Source organism: Peromyscus californicus, unplaced genomic scaffold (assembly GCF_007827085.1).
Source record: "Peromyscus californicus insignis strain IS unplaced genomic scaffold, ASM782708v3 Scaffold_7__1_contigs__length_154581171, whole genome shotgun sequence".
In the NCBI taxonomy this organism is placed as follows: Eukaryota; Metazoa; Chordata; class Mammalia; order Rodentia; family Cricetidae; genus Peromyscus; species Peromyscus californicus.
Window position 1 is genome coordinate 154,284,135 of NW_026294595.1, and position 16,754 is coordinate 154,300,888.

The 16,754-nt window shown below is 42.1% G+C and overlaps 1 protein-coding gene across 1 annotated transcript in view; it reads left to right on the plus strand.

The window, feature by feature from the left end:
• Prpf6 (pre-mRNA processing factor 6) overlaps positions 1-16,754 on the plus strand; it is an 89,921-nt gene that overhangs the window by 61,567 nt on the left and 11,600 nt on the right. The window contains exon 12 of the mRNA XM_052726662.1: positions 11,203-11,325. Within this exon, the coding sequence (XP_052582622.1) occupies positions 11,203-11,325 (123 nt within the window). The remainder of the gene's footprint in view (positions 1-11,202; positions 11,326-16,754) is intronic.

Below are 16,754 nucleotides of genomic sequence, written 5' to 3' on the forward strand. Positions count from 1 at the left end.
CCCCCCCCAAAAAAAAAAGAATGCCCGTAGGAGAATGAGTAGAACATAAAATAACCAGAACACAATCAAGCTCTGGATCCAACTAATCCACATGTGCATCCTGTAATTTCTTTTCTACCAAAGCCAATTCTCTATCAGCCTCAACTGATAATTTTTTTGGAGTTTGTAAGTCCTTATCACCTTGTAAGGCTTGAAATAAATTACTTAGTTCTTGAGTTGTTAATCCTATTGTGGGCTATAGCCAGTTAGTATCTGCCAGCAGTTTTTGAAAATCATTGAGGTCGTAATTGATCTCTCCTGATTTGTACTTTCTATGTTTGAATTTTCTGTAAACCTATCTTATATCCTAGGTAATTAATAGAATTTCCTCTTTGTATTTTTTTCAGGAGCAATTTGTAATTGCCAACAAGACAATTTTTTTTTTTTTACTTCTTCAAATATTTTTTCTAAGGTATCTGTGTCTGAATCAGCTACTAAGATATCATCCATATAATGGTAAATTATAGATTGAGGAAACTGTTTATGAATTTTTTCTAATGGCTGTTTTACAAAATACTGACACAAGGTGGGGCTGTTTAACATTCCTTGTGGAAGAATTTTTATATACTCTCCTGAAAATTTTCTTTATCTGTTGAACTGTTTTGTCATCCAGAGCATGTGGTTTTTAACAACAGTCATTAAGTCTTTTAATTGCTCTGTGGATGAGTTTTTTCAATGCCTATAGGAAATGATTGAACCAAATTTGATATTGGGGCCTGTGAGAGGCCCCCTAAGGCATTTCCCTTTGGCAAAGGGTTACCTTGCCTGTTTCTTGTTGATCTGCTTTTAGTAGTCCAAATGTAGGCCTTTGTTACCCCTTTTGTATACTCCAGAAGGCTAGGGCCTTCAGTTTGGATTATCTCTAGAAAAAAACATTGTTTTTAGGAACATGTTACCTACAGTTTCTTTTTAGATGACCTTATTTATCACAGTTAAAACATTTGACCTTTTGGTTTTTCTTTTCTTAATTTATCTTATTAAATTTTCTATTCATTTTACATACCAACCACAGATTCCCCCTCTCCTCCCTCCTCCCGCCCCCCCCCCCCCCCAGCCTTTCTGCCCAACCCACCTCCTCCAAGGCAAGGTCTCCCATGGGTAGTCGTCAGAGCCTGGTCCATTCAGTTGAGGCAGGTCCAAGCCCCTCCTCCCTGCACCAAGACTGTGAAAGGTGTCCCATCATGGGCATTGGGCTCCAAAAAGCTGGCTCATGCACCAGGGATGGATCCTGATCCCACTGCCTGGGGGCCCCCTAAACAGTTCAAGCTAAATAACTGTCTCGCCTATCCAGAGGGCCTAGTCCATTCCCATGGGGGCTTTACAGCTATTAGTCCACAGTTCATGCATTTCCACTAGTTTGGCTGGCCATCTCTGTACGTTTTCCCATCATGATCCCCATGTCCTTTGCTCATAGAATTCCTCCTCTCCCTCATCAATTGGACTCCTGGAGCTCAGCCTGGCACCCAGCCATGGATCTCTGCATCTGCTTCCATCAGTCACTGGGTGAAGGCTCTATGATGACAGTTAGGGTACTCACCCATCTGATTATCAGAGTAGACCAGTTTAGGTACCCTCTCAACTATTGGCAGTACTCTATGGTGGGGTCATCCTTGTGGATTCCTGAGAACCTCCCTAGCACTCTGTTTCTCTCTATTCCCATGATGTCTTCATTTATCATGGTATCTCTTTCCTTGCTCTTCCATTCTGTCCCTGTTCCAGCTCGAAACTCCCATTCCCCTATGTTCTCATCCCCCATCTCTTGCCCTCCATTACCCCAACCCACCCCCAGTTTGCTCATGTAGATCTCATCTATTTCTCCTTTGCTGGGTGATCCAAGTGTCCCTTCTAGGGTTCTCCTTGCTTGCTAGTTTCCCTAGAGCTGTGGGTTGCAGTCTGGTTATCTTTTGATTTTTCTTAAAATTTTTAGAAATCTCTTTCCCTATCAAAGTAATGTCATAGGAGTGAGATCCAATATCAGCTGTATTTCTAATCCATTCATCTACTGGTGCTGATCCTGCCTTTAAAGGTTTATTCACCAGCCAGGCAGTGGTGGCGCACGCCTTTAATCACAGCACTCGGGAGGCAGAGCCAGGCAGATCTCTGTGAGTTTGAGGCCAGCCTGGGCTACAGAGTGAGTTCCAGGAAAGGTGCTAAAGCTACACAGAGAAACCCTGTCTTGAAAAACCAAAAAACCACAAACAAACAAACAAAGCTATTCACCCTTTTGAATTCTGAATTAGCATTTTAAAAGCCAAAGATTTAATCTTTGTCTAACTTTTGGATCTGATATTTTATTTACAGCTGAAGTTAATCTTTGCAAAAAGTCTGAAGGCTTTTTTTTTTTTTTTTCCGCCTTGTATAATTTTAGTAAATAACTCAGTCGTCTTTCCTGATTCTTTAACCTTGTCCCCAAGCATTCAAAGCTGTTGTTATTTGACATACGGCCAAGGTGTGATCATCAAATTCAAACTGTCTTTGTAAATTTCCATATTGGCCTTTACCGAGAAGCTAGTCTGGGAACATATCAATACCTCTATCTGTTCTATGACTCTAGCTTTCACTTTTTACTGTGTGTTTCATGGTAAATGAGGACCGACTTCTAATATTGTTGTAGCTAAATCTTTCTAGTTCTAGGGGGATGATTCTGAGTTGCCCATGAATTTAACATCTGTTTTAGGTAGGGTGAATATGAAACAACTGTTTCCTTCAGTCTGCTTAAATCTAACATTTTTACGGGATTTTAGTTAACTTTTGTATAGCTTTGGGAGTGTCTGTCATCTGGTGGTCGTTTTGTATGGTAACTGGAGAAATTAAGTTTGGGTTTTTGATAACTTTGGGCTGCTTTTCTTCAGTTTCATCAAGTAATGGTGTGGTAGGTTTTGTTCTAGATTCCTCTGTGTGTGAATATTTTTTTTTAGTTTTATTAGTAGGTCTTTTTAAAGTTTGTATCTTACCAATTTTTTATATTTGGCACAGATATCAAACCACTTTTAAGGATAAATTATTACCAAATTGATAATAATTATAATCGACATTATGTCAATTCTAGCTAAGTTTGTTATCCCTTTAATTTTTCTCATTTTTAAACCATCTATTGTGGAACTATACAGTGTCCTAACTCCCTGCGTCATAATATTCCCCATTTTTAATGTGGGAAAGGGGTATGTGTGTGTAACTGTGTAACCTAATTCCCTCCTTAAGAATTTCTAGGTGTCTCACCAGATCTGATGACTTTTTAGTTTGTCCATAGCAGCAATAAGGTGACAGCATAGATGAGGGGTAGCCAGCTGCTGTGGGGGCACTCAGCTGTGGGGCGGGGGTGTGGGAGACCAGCTTCCACATTTATTTACCCCAGGGACTCTTGAGGAGTGAGGGATAAGAGATTTAGGTAGAAATATAGAGGAGAGAGACAGAAACACAGGATAGCTCTGGAGGGCCTGGGTCAAAACCCATTAGCCCCTTCTGTCTCTGTGGCTTTTAAGGAATGCCAAGGGGTGGAGCAAAAGACCTCCCCTGAGCACAGCCAAGTGCAGGCCATCCCAGACACCTGGTGACCATGCCCATGGTCAAGCCATCCCCTAATCTCACTAGGAAGCTTTTATGGCCTCCCACGGGGACGGGGGGGGGGGGGGGGGGGTCGGAGTGTCTAGGCAGCCCATGGTGGGCGTCGGGGTCACACTGGGCTGCCACTGTGGTGCATGGGCCGTGCTGAGGATACCTATAGCTGCTCGCATGTAGTTGGGGGCTGAGGGTGTGCAGTGGTAGCGGTGGCAGCAGCAGCAGCAGAAGCCTGAGCAGTGCAAATGAGTGTTGAGGCCCATGGAAGGGCTTTAGCCCGAAACCCGTGGGGAGAGGGAGCGAGCCGCCTGAAAAGTGGAAGCAAGGGCATGAGAAACCCTCCGGGTGGGAGGTTATGGCACTGTGACTCAGGTAGCTGCAACGCTGGTGGCTAGCGACTGCCTTGTATTCTCATGCCTCACACTGGGCACCAGATGATGAGTTTATCTAAATTTTTCTATTATTAATAAAAACCTGGGAGTCAAATATTGGGATAAGAACCTGATTGATCAGAGAAGTGGTGGTGAAGCAACCTGTGACCTCCTCTCTCTCCTTCCTCAATCCAAAAGGGCCCACAAATCTTTATAAGCCCCTCCTACTACTTACTGTGTCTCCCTATATGTATCCTGAGTCCTCCAAAACCTCTATGGCTAATTCTAGTCTACTAGCCACTAACTCTGCTCCCTGATTCAAGGTTAAACTTTATTGATAGTCTCAGAGTGTCAGTGCAAACAAATATCCTGCAATAGGAGCTTGTAGTTTTGGCTAGACTGGCTGGCCAGTGAGCCCCTAGGAGCTACCTGTTTCTTCTCAAAGTCCTGGGGTTACAGGTGTATGCTCTCAAACCCAGCCTTTTATGTCGATGCTGGGGATCCAAACTCAGGTTCTCCTGCTTGTTCAACAAGCATTTTAGGGCTGGAGAGATGGCTCAGTGGTTAAGAGCACCAACTGCTCTTCCAGAGGTCCTGAGTTCAATTCCCAGCACCCACATGGTGGTTCACAATCACCTGTAATGAGATCTGGTGCCCTCTTCTGGCCTGCAGGGACACATACAGGCAGAATACTGTGTACACAGTACGTAAATAAAATCTTTAAAAAAAAAAAAAAGACAAGCATTTTACCTGCTGAACTATTTCCTGACCACCCCCCCACCCCCCCCACCCCCCACCCCGCTTTATATTCTAAAGAACTTGTCATGGCTCCTAGCTGACCTTGCACTCTGGATTCCCTGTCTCTACCTCCCTGCTGGTACAATTGTCAGTATACACCACCACACATTTGGTTCTTTACATTTTTTTTTTTTTTTTTGGAAACAACATCTTGTCTTATGGTATGTGTCTTATCTCACAGTGTGACACCCTGGATGGCCTGGAACTCACTATATGGCATCTGTTTCTGCCTCCAAATGCTAGAATTAAAGGCATGTGCCATCACACCCAACTTTTCTTTTTCCTTCCTCATAGCATTAGGGATTGAGCCCAGGGCTGATCTTTCCCCTCAGCCTTTCTGTATTTATGATATTGAGATAGAGTCTTATTAAGTGGCTCAAGCTGACCTTGAGGTTGGCAGTCCTCCTGTCTCAGACTCCTAGGGAGCTAGGATGACAAACCTGTACCACTAGAATCCAGCTTATTTTATTTTATTATCATTTTTGATGCTGTTACAAGTGGATTTAATTTTGTTACTTTAACATTGTTGAAAAATTGATTTTGTGTTTTTGTTGACCTCCTTATATTCTAATAGTTTTTAATTGATTCCTTGGAGTTTTCTCCATACAAAATCATGTCATTTGCAAATATAGTTTTGTCTTTCTTCCAAGGTATTTATTATTTCTTGTTTAATTGCCCCGAGTAGAAACTCTAGCACTAGTCGAGTGGTAGTGGTATGAGAACTAACTTCTAATTTTGGGTTCCTGATCTTAGGGAAGTGTCTCATCTTTTTCTCAGATAGCTAGCCCACTTACACTTTTCATTTGTTAAGTTTTCTTTTTTCCATGTTTCATTTTGGGTAGTTACTTTTGCTTTATCTTATTTTGAACTAACTTGCTATTTATTTCGCCTAGTACATTTTTCACCTCAGATTTTTTAGTATTCATTTCTAGAAATTTAGTTTTGGTCCTTTCCCTTATGTGTCTTACTTTATATTTTATTTTTGTGTGTGTGTGCGTACCTACATGAGTGCCTACAGAAGAGGGCATCGGATCTCCTGGAGTTGGAGTTACAGGTGGTTCTGGGAACTGAACTCTGTCCTCTTAACCTCTAGCCATCTCTCCAGCTCCCTCATGTCTCCAACTTTTAAACATATGGAATATTATTATTTGTTCATTTATTCACAGTGCTAGGATCAAATCCCAGATTTGGCATCTAGGTAACTCTCTGCTACTGATCTACTTCCCAGTCTTTGACTGTAGATAGAATAATTGTTTTAATGTCTTTGTCTGCTGGTTCTCTCATCTGTGTCACTTTTTATAGATTTTTTTTTCCCTATTTGCATGCCTGGCTTATCACCATACACTGTGAATTTTACCTTTTTGGGTGCTAACTGTAAGTATTCTAGAACTTACTGTTGGAATGCAGCCAAGTCATATGGATACACCTGATCCTTTGGATTTTGCTTTTCTGCATCAAAAGGCCCGAAAGACCCAAGCAATATTCTTTGGTTTTGTTTTGAGGCAGGGTCTTTTTACTGTGTGGATCTGGCTGTCCTGGAACTTGCTGTATAGACCAGGCTGACCTCAAATTCACAGAGTCACCTGCCTCTGCCTTCCTAAATGCATGCATCACCTCACCTAGGCCCCAAGCAGTGTTCTGCTGGGCAGAATTCCTCTGTGCCTTTTGCCCTGTGTTTATAACTATTAGGGGTTTCCGGGTTGTCTGGTGTTTTATTTCTTATCTAGTTACTTACAGGGTTATTCCAGCTGATTGTTTTCATTGGCTTCACCCTTACCAGGTTCAGTTAAGACTCCTAGGAACTCCACACAAGGTGCATCTGGGGTTCTGTTTCTGTGTTGCATCTTCTATTCTACTTAGTCCTGTGTGTGCATCTAGGCAACTCTACTACTGACCTACTTCCCAGTCTTTGACTATAGTTATAATATTATTTTAATGTCCTTGTCTGTTCAGTCTCCTTGGCATCTCTACTATCTCTACACCCATAGACCCCTTGCTTCCCACAATGATCTAGAATACTAAGTGGCACCTCTTGATTTTCCTGTGTAGTCTTCATGTTGTTACAGTGCCAAGTTTTTATATTTATTTTGTGTAAAAGGTACCTGGATATTTGAAGAAAAGTTCTGGTTAGCAGTGCCAGTGTTTTCTAGCTTTTAAGAGCCTGATGTCCTCACAGAAAGCCCTGGTGTCAGCCAGGAGAGAGATATATATATCTACAGTGTTCCTATCTGGGTACAGTTCTTTGGCCTGTGGTGAGTCCTACTTGCTCTGGTAGCCTGTTTTCCATTTGTTCAAGACAAATGCTGTAAGAGATACCTGCACCCTGGTACTGAGTCTACCTTTTTGAGGGGGAAGGGGTCCTTTTCAAGACCGAGTTTCTCTGTGTAGCCCTGGCTGTCCTGGAACTTGCTCTGTAGTCCAGGCTGGCTTTGAACTCATAGAGATCTCTGCCTCCTGAGTGCCAGGTGCACCATCACCGCCTGGCACCTTTTTGGTTTTGTTTTTTTTTTTTAAGATTTATTTATTTATTATGTATACAGTGTTCTGTCTGCATGTACCCCTGCAGGCCAGAAGAGGGCACCAGATCTCATTACAGATGGTTGTGAGCCATCACATGGTTGCTGGGAATTGAACCCAGGACCTTCGGAAGAGCAAGCAGCGCTCTTAACCTCTGAGCCATCTCTCCAGCCCCACCTTTTTGGTTTTTTGAGGCAAAGTTTCTCTACATAGCTCTGGCTGTTCTGGAACTTGGTATGTAGACTAAGCTTCAAACTCACAGAGATCCTACTGTCTCTGCCTGTAGAGTACTGGAATTAAAAGCGTGTGCCACCATGCCTGGCTCAGTCTACCTTCTTACAGACTCCATCAGGGAGGCAGGTTGAGGCTGTTGCTGAAGTGTAGAGAAATTTGGCATGAGCTCAGATTATGTTGTTTTATGCTTTTCTCAGCCTGTCTTCTACTTGCTTTTACTGGAATGTGATTAAGAGACTGAATATACATCATTTTTGTGTTGTTTTTACATTCAGATATGCTGAATCTTTAACAGTCACCATTTGTTTAGATCCTACAGTGTTACAAATGATCTCTAAGGACTTGTATATGTTATAGCGTTCAACTCTTATCTTTTCCATTTTCTCACTGTTATTTTTTAGAATCCACTCAGCTGAAGCTTTGATCCCAGCACTCTACCAGAATCCTTAGAAATGTTTCTTAAGACCTTTGCCTCATCAAGTCTAGGGGTCTCAATTTCCTAACAACCATATACTCTTTCATTTTCCTTGTTTTGATTCCCTTTCCTCTACCCCATTTGCTGGTTTTCTTTTTCTACTTATTTTATTTATGTGTATGAATGTTTTACCTGCATGTATGTGTAACAAGTGCTGACATGGAGCCAGAAGAGGGCATCTGAATCTTTGGGACTGGAGTTACACAGTTAAGAGCCACCATGTGGTGGCACATGTCTTTAATCCCAGCACTTGGGAGGCAGAGGCAGGTGGATCTCTGTGAGTTTGAGGCCAGCCTGGTCTACAAAGAACCCTGTCTCGAAAAACAAAAAACAAACAAAAAAGAGCCACCACGTGGGTACTGGGAGTTGAACCTGGATCCTCTGGAAGAGAGTAGCCAGTGCTCTTAACCACTAAACCATCCTTTTTGCCCGTGGTTTTCTTTTCTAAATAATTGCTGACAGTTTTTGTTCTTAGCCCTTTTCCTAGACTTCTCTGTGATTACCCATTGATTGGAATGTTGTTTAGGTGCCAGGAGCCATGGGCTCTTTCCACAACCCTGAGAGCATATGTGCTGCTCTATCCCTGGCACATGTGATGGCACTACTACCTAGTGGTTTCAAAACACCTACAAAACTGACATATTCCTCATTTCAACTTTTGGGCAACACCCAGTTCATTCCTCAGGAGTTGTTGCTGACTCCTTTCATACCCATGCACAAAGGGATTGCGTTTATCTTTGCACATAGTCTAGGTCCACCTCTATGAAAACTGAGCGACTATATTACTGTCTTGGATAGATTATCTGTCCTTCCCCAGCACGTAGTATCACCTTTAGTCTCAGCATGCCCACTTAGAATTCCCAGAGCCTTCTTGCTTTGTAGGCTAGATACCTGTACCCTCACTATGGATTACAGACCCTGGGTTTGGGGTGATCACCCCATTGTTACATTACTAACTGCTGTCCTTTCCAACATACATACCAGTGTGTCTTCATTTAAGATCTCTGACCTTGGCTCTGATCTCAGATGCTTTTCTGATGCCTGAAGGGTCCTAAGTGCTTCAGAAAGGGATAAAGTTTTTATCCTTCCTTGCTTGCTCATTTCTTATCTTGTTCCCCTAGGTCAGAGCCTGCAGTGTGCCTTGACCATCTCATTGGTATGTGTGCCCTGCACATGTTGCTGTGGATGGCTTATTAGTAGCTTTTCCATTTGCTTCAAAAGTATCCTGGTACATACATAGTTTTGCATACATGGGAATATTATTGTAAGATGAGTTCCGGAAAGTGGATTTCTGGTGCATACATTGTTTTGATGAAGGAAGTAAAGTTGCCTTCTGTAGAGGTCAGTGTGTAGTCCTCAGCTTTGTATAATCCATGCCCTCCTTTAAAAAGCATGTGAATCAGCCCACTTGCTGCTGCTCATCTAAAAATGGCACAGAAAACAGTTTAGAATCTTACAGACAAGAATAGCTTAGAGTTTTGTTGGGGTCCACAGAGGTTTCCTAGTGAGATCTGAGCTTTCTTTACATAGCAGGGCTGCATTAGGGGATGACTTGACCACGTGCATGGTCACCAGGTGTCTGGGATGGTCTGCACTTGGCTGTGCTGGTGGAGGTCTTTTGCTCCACCCCTTGGCATTCCTTTAAAAGCCCTTTGGCAGAAACAGCCAGGGCCTGATGGATTCGGATCCAGGCCGTCCCGAAGCTATCCTGTGTTTTCTGTCTCTTTCTAGCTATCTTTCTATCTAATATTTCGAGCTCCTGCTCAAGAGTACTCTGGGGAAAAGTGGGGGTGGGATGTCTCCCCCCCCAGAGTTTCTTATCAGATGTTTAAATTTGTAGTAGATATACTGCAAATGCTCTTTGCAACATTTGTCTGTTGGATCAGTTGTTTGTTTCCTAATTGATGTACAGGATTTTTGTTTTTGTTTTTAGAGACAGGGATTTTTATGTAGCTCTGGCTGTCCTGGAATTCTCTCTGTAGTCCAGACTGGCCTCAAACTCAGAGATTTGCCTGCCTCTGCCTCCCAAGTTCTAGGACTAAAGGTGTGCACCACTACTGCCCGACCTATCCCCAGCTTTTAGTAACACATTCTTGTGTCTCATAATGTAGAACTTTCTTTTTTTTGGCATGGGGAGGGGGGGACAGGATTTGGATATGGATATGGCTTTTCTCTATGTGTCTCAAATCTGCTTTCCTAAAATTGGAAGTACCTTCCTACATGTTGGCCTGCCCAGTGGATTGCTCCTGTGATTGGTCATCTGCTGTGACCTGCCCCCCAAGTTTTTATCCAATCTCCTTTGCAGCTAGGGGTCCCACCAGTCCTTCTTCTTGTCTAGGTCAGAGTATTCCTCTTTTTGCTAATTTAAATTGAGTTCTAGTCCTAAGAGTACAAATACTTTTGAACCTGTTTTTTATTTCCACTCCTTTCAGAGTTTCTTTAGTGTAAGGCATGTGCCACTGTGCCTTGCTACAGTCTTATTTTTAGTGTGTGTAGGTGCACATGCTACAGTGTGAGTGTATAAATCAGAAGACAACTTTTTGGAGTTGGCTCTCTCCTCCTAGGGATTAAATTCAGGTTATCAAGCTTTCATAGCAAATGCCTTTGCTCTTTACTGTCTCACCAGCCCCTCTACCCACTTAATTCTTCCCACAGTTTCAGGGATTGAACCCAGAGCCTTGAGTACTCTAGGCAAGTGCTGTATCACTGGACTATTATATTATCTCCAGTCCCCTTTTCATTAATTTTGAGACAAAGTCTTACTCAGTGTTTCAGGCTACCTTTGAACCATGGTCTTTCTGCTTCTGCCTTACAAGTAGCTGGTATTACAAGTGTGTACCACCACACTTGCCTTTTTATTTTGAAATAAAATAATTTCAGATACCCAGGAATGTTGCAAAACTAGAATTTTTAGATGTTCATTAGTGTAACAGCTTAATATAACCTCTATATGCAGCAGGATCTTGCTTAAAATATATTGTATGAATAAATGTGGTTTCATTCAGTCACAGTTTTAATTGAGGGTGTAAATGCAGGGTAGTTAGGACAGAAGCATCAATGAACAGAACAACGTGGCAGATATCCTGTTTAGGGTTGCCAGGCTATATGCCCGAGACAGTAGGTTCTTTATTAATCACCGTTCAGGAAGAGCAGTCACTTTACAGCTCTAACTAAAAAATCCAAACAAAATGTCTGTGTTTTCTCTTTTAGGATGCTGAAGAGTGTGACAGGGCAGGGAGTGTGGCCACTTGCCAGGCAGTCATGCGTGCAGTAATTGGTATCGGGATTGAGGAGGAGGACCGCAAGCATACCTGGATGGAAGATGCCGACAGTGTAAGCTTACCTGCCTGCTCCCAGTCTGTGGCCTTGCCAGGAGTGGTGCCTACATGAGTCGGCTGCTTTCCGTATCTTCCCCTTCTCTTCTGTCTCCTTGAAAATCTTTCTGATGTGCTTGATTTTATTTTCATTTTTGTCTGTTTCTGAGACAGGGCCTCACTGACTTTAGACTGGAGATCTTCCTGCCTTAGCCTCCTCGTTTCTGGGATTACAGGAGCATGCATTACATCTAGCTCTAATACACTTATTTTAGATGGAGTTGCAGTCATAAGGGTAGCAGACTTCTACAAACCTGAGTTTAAGTTTGAGTGCTTACTAGATGGAGAAAGTAGCTATCACAGAGGTGTGCCTGCTGGCAGCTGTGTGTAGCTGTGTTACAACTTTCTTAGCTAGGTGGCAGAGAACCTTCAGGGCATCAGGTTTTCTCCCACTTCCTAGTTCCCACTACATACTTCATTTCAGGAACATTTTGCATAGAGTTGCTCCCTCTTTGAGATTATTTCCTCAGAATAGTTTTCCAAAGGTAAAACCATAGGGGCTAGGTTGATAAACATGTTTAAGATATTAAAACGGGGTGCACACCTTTAATCTCAGCACTCAGAAGGTAGAGGCAGGTGGGTCTTGAATTCAAGGCCAGACTGTTCTACAGAGTGAGTTCAGGACAGCCAGGGCTACATAGAGAAACTCTGTCTCCAAAAAAAGATTTTTTTAAAATCTATTTTGTGTTTGTGTATGTGTGTGGGTATATGCATCCTATTGCATGAAAAGTAGAAGCCACAGAACCAGCTGTAGAAGTCAGTTCTCTCCTTCCATCATTGCAGACCCTGGGGATCAAATTCAGGTCATTAGGCCCTGGCAGTAGACACTCTTATTTACCCTCTGAGTTGGCCCTGGGTGTTGTAGTAGTAAAATTAAACAGTAACAACAAGAACAAAACCATATTCTCTTTAGATGCTTGCAGGATCATAGCCTCAGGTCAACTTGAGAGGTGCCTTAACAGGGCTTAAGTCTGTCTTTGTTTCATGAATCTTATTATTATTTATTTGGTTGGTTGGTTGGTTATGTGGTGCTAGGGTGGAACCAGGGGCCTGGGCATGATGGGCAAGTGCTCTACCATTAAGCCATTATCTCCTACCTAAGTCTGAATTTTTGAGTACTAGAGGCCAGCGGTTTTACAGACTACATTTTGACCTGGCTGTCTGTTATATTTGCTTGTGGCTTGGTTGAGGTTTGTCTTTGGCAGTGTAAGGTGTCAGATCTTCCTTCATACACAAATATATATACCTGTTGAGTTCTGATCGTGATATGTTCTACAGAGGTACAGATTTTTTTTGTTTTTGTTTTTGTTTGTTGTTATTGGTATTTTACTCTTATGTGTTGGGGGGGGCATTGCCCAGCTCCCAAATAAATCACACGTGGAGGCTTATTCTTATTTATGAATGACCAGCCTTAGCTTGGCTTATTTACTTAACTTTAAATTTTAAATTAGCCCTGTGTACCTTTTGCCTCTGGGCTTTTTCCATTCTCTTACTCTGTAAATCTTACTCTTACTCGGTTGCTGGTTGTGTCGCTGGATGGCTGAACCCTGGAGTCCTCCTCCTTCTCTGGCTCCTCCTTTCCCTTCGCTCAGATTTCTCCCTCTATATATTCTCTCTGCCTGCCAGCCCTGCCTATCCTTTCTCCTGCCTTCCTATTGGCCAGTTCTTTATTAGACCATCAGGTGTCTTAGACAGGCACAGTAACACAGCTTCACAGAGTTAAACAAATGCAACAAAAACAAAAGTAACACACCTTGAAATAATATTCCCCAACACTTGTTCACTCTGACTAGCTGTCCCAGGTAGCAGCTGTTAGGACTTTATTGTATTCTTACTGTTGTTTCCTTTGTGATTAGCAAGCATTTTTGAGAAAGCATTTTGAAATTATGCTGGTATTCTCCCAAAAATCAACTTACTAGTTCGAGGGTCTGTTAATAATGGTTGGTTTTGTTGTTCTTGTTGTTTGCTCATAATTTTTTTATTTCTTTGGTTATTTATTTATTTATTTAAAGGCAGTCTTACTATACAGCATAGGCTGACCTCAAACGAACAACAATCCTTCCTTAGTCTCCCAAGTGCAGTTTACAGATAAGATCCTCTGAGCCAAAGTAATGAACAATGTTTTTCACTGAAATGGTTGTTTCTATGGTATATGCCAAGTGGTGGTTTTCTGTTTTGATTTGGTTTTTGGCTTTTTAAAACATTATTATTTATTTATGTGTATGAGTGGTTTGGCTTCATGTGCACCACATGTGTATCTGGTACTTACAGAGGCCAGAAGAGGGCATCAGATCCCCGGAACTGGAGTTACAGAAGGTTGTGCTGAGTCCTCTGGAAAGGCAGCCAGTGCTTCTAGCTGCTGAGCCATTTCTTTGGGCCCTGCTTTTATTTTTTTTTGAGATAACACCTCTTGTGGACAAGCCTTACACTTCTTGGGTACCTGAGGGTGATCCTATTACCTTCACCTTCCAAGTACGAGAAGTTTAGGTGTGGACCAATATGCCTGGTTTATGTGGTGCTAGAGATTGAACTCAAGACCTTATAAATGGCAGACCAGGAAGCATTCTACCCAAGCTATATATATCCCCAGTCTTTGCTTTTGGTTTTCTAAGAAAAGATCTTGCTGTGTAGCCTAGGCTGGTCTCAAACTTGTGATCCTCTTGCCTCAGCCTTCTGTTCAGCTCAGATGTTTTTAGTTTACATATTATTTTTGGTACCAAGAATTAGACCCAGAGCCTAGTACATGTTAGGTGAATGCTGTACTATGGACCTATATCCCCAGCCCTTTAAAAAACATTTTGTGAGTTGATACTGCCTAGTAATGAAGAACATTCCTGTTCCTTTTCCTCTGGGTAGAACAATGATTCATCTTTTAGTTGTGCTGTCTCTGTGTGAATCTCTTGAGACTAGTATATGCATTATGACAAAAAACTCAGGTACTGGCTTTGCAGCCTATGGATGGCCTTATGTATGCTAATGCAAGCTTTACTCTTTGAGTCTAGAGGTAGGTCAAAAGGGTTTCATTATGTTGGGGCTGGAAGTATCACTCAGTGGTAGAGCATATGCCTAGCACACACAAAATATCACATTCAACTTGCAATACTAAAATATGTATATAAAATATATACATATAGAGAGAACAGTAAACACATGTTCTCTGTATTGAGTGAAAATTCCCTTGTATCTAAAAGAACCTAACACTTGGTTGTGACAACTTCTTTATTCTGAACACAGAATGACATGCTTTGCATCTCTCTCCTTTATTGCTTTTAATAAATTTGGATCCTTTATTAGACACCACTCTGAAGATAACAAAAATGTGAGAAGTCCAAGAATGATTTTAGTTTTTTCATTCTTCCTTTCTTTTCTTTGTTTGCTTTTTGATATAGCCTAGGTTGACCTGAACTCAGAATCCTCTTACCTCTCTCTGCTTCTGGAGTGCTGGGATTCCAGGCATGTACTGTCATGCCCAGCTTTTCTCATTGTTTATTGTCACTTAACCGCATTTGCTCAGTAACCATAGCTGTTTTTCTTTTTCATGCAGGAATGAGAAGCAATGTTTCTATTGTGCTTAAAACATGGGGTGCTCTCCTAGTGTTCCTTCCTACTGCGGGCCCTGGGCACTATTACTTGATACTATAGGCAGTTAAAGCAATAGAGGTTCTAAAAATCGTTGCAACTGAACTCATTGCTTTGGCCAGCAGCCACACAGAAGAGTATAGACCAGGTTTGTCCTGTCTAGAGTCTGACCCCTCTAGATACTCCTAGTCAGGATATAACACCTAAGAAAAGGCCCTTCTTGATTTCTCTGGTGGTTGAGCCAGAGTCATGCCAAGGATTGGGTCTGATCAAAATCTTGGCATACCTCTGTACCTTCTACACCTGTTTCAACATATATTGTGGGTCTTGGACACTCACAGGCCCATTGGCATCTCTGTCTATGAAGATATCTGACCATTGGAGGGGTTTTGGATGACCAGATAACTTCCCTATGGTGTATATATAGCTGTGAGGACAGCTCCACCTGGGCTTTTTTTTTTTTTTAAGAGAATTTTACTGTGTAGGTCTTTCTCACTTGGAGCTCACTGTGTAGACCAGGCTGGCCTCAAACTCACAGAGCTTCTCCTGCCTCAGCCTCCTAAGTACTGGGATTAAAGGTGTATGCCACCACATCCAGCTCCACTTGGGCAGTTTTGTCATTTATAGTTGTAATAGTTTGTCCCTAGTGGATATTACATTAACTTGTTCCCAGATTCATACCCCTTTTTTGTTGTTTGTTTGTTTGTTTGTTTTTTTAAGATAGGGTTCTCTGTATAGCCCTGGCTGTCCTGGAATTTGCTCTGTAGATCAGGCTGGCCTCAAATTCAGAGATCTACCTGCCTCTGCCTCCTGAGTGCTGTCTGCAGAACATAGAAAAAAGTGATTTCTTCCAGAGGGGGAGACCTTAGTTGTCTATGAACCTAAAAACAAGTGTCTGAACCTGTCCAGTTTGTTGTTGGGTCTCATGGTCACCATGAAGATCAGTTAAACTATCTCTCATTGGAGTTGTCATTGCATTTGGTGACTGGCTTTGTTACTTGATATTATCTATCACTAAAAAATTTTTTGAACGTGTGTGTGTGCATGCACATGTGCGCACACATGTACACATGCTGCAGCATATATGCAAAAGTCAGAAGACAAACTTGCATGAGACCTGATTCATTCTTTCTACTGTGTGAGTCCTGGAAATTGTACTCAACTTGTCAGACTTGGTGCTAAGTGCTTTAACCCACTGAGCCATCTTGCTGGTCCATTACCTGTCACTTTTTCTTTCTTTTTTGTTTTATTTTATGCGTATGGATATTTTGCTTGCATGTATGTCTGTACATTGTGTGTGTTCAGTGCTCAAGGAGGCCAGAAGTGAGTGCTAGATCCCATGGGACTGGAGTTACAGATGACTGTTGTAAGTCACCATGTGGGTGCTGACAGTCAAACTGTTGGGTCTTCTGGAGGAGCAACCAGTGCTTTTAACTGCTGAGCCATTTCTCCAGCCCCTGCCTATCACTTTATGTAAATGAATGTTTGTTTGTTTGTTTTTTTAAAGACTTATTTTTATTTTTGTGCATGTGTATATGTGTATGTGTACATGTGCCATGTGTCTGAAGATATCTATAGAGGCCAGAAGAGGGTGTCATATCCCCTGGAGCTGGAGTTATGGGTGAACAACCTGATTTGTTGTGCTGGGAACCAAACTTGGATCCTCTGTAAGAATAGCAAGTGCTCTTAACCACTGAGTCATCTTTCCAACCCCTAAAATCACTTGAATATAAAAACAACAAACAAACAGGCAAACAAACAAAACCCTAGAGGACCCAGGCTGATGGTACAGGCTGTAACCACAGCTGT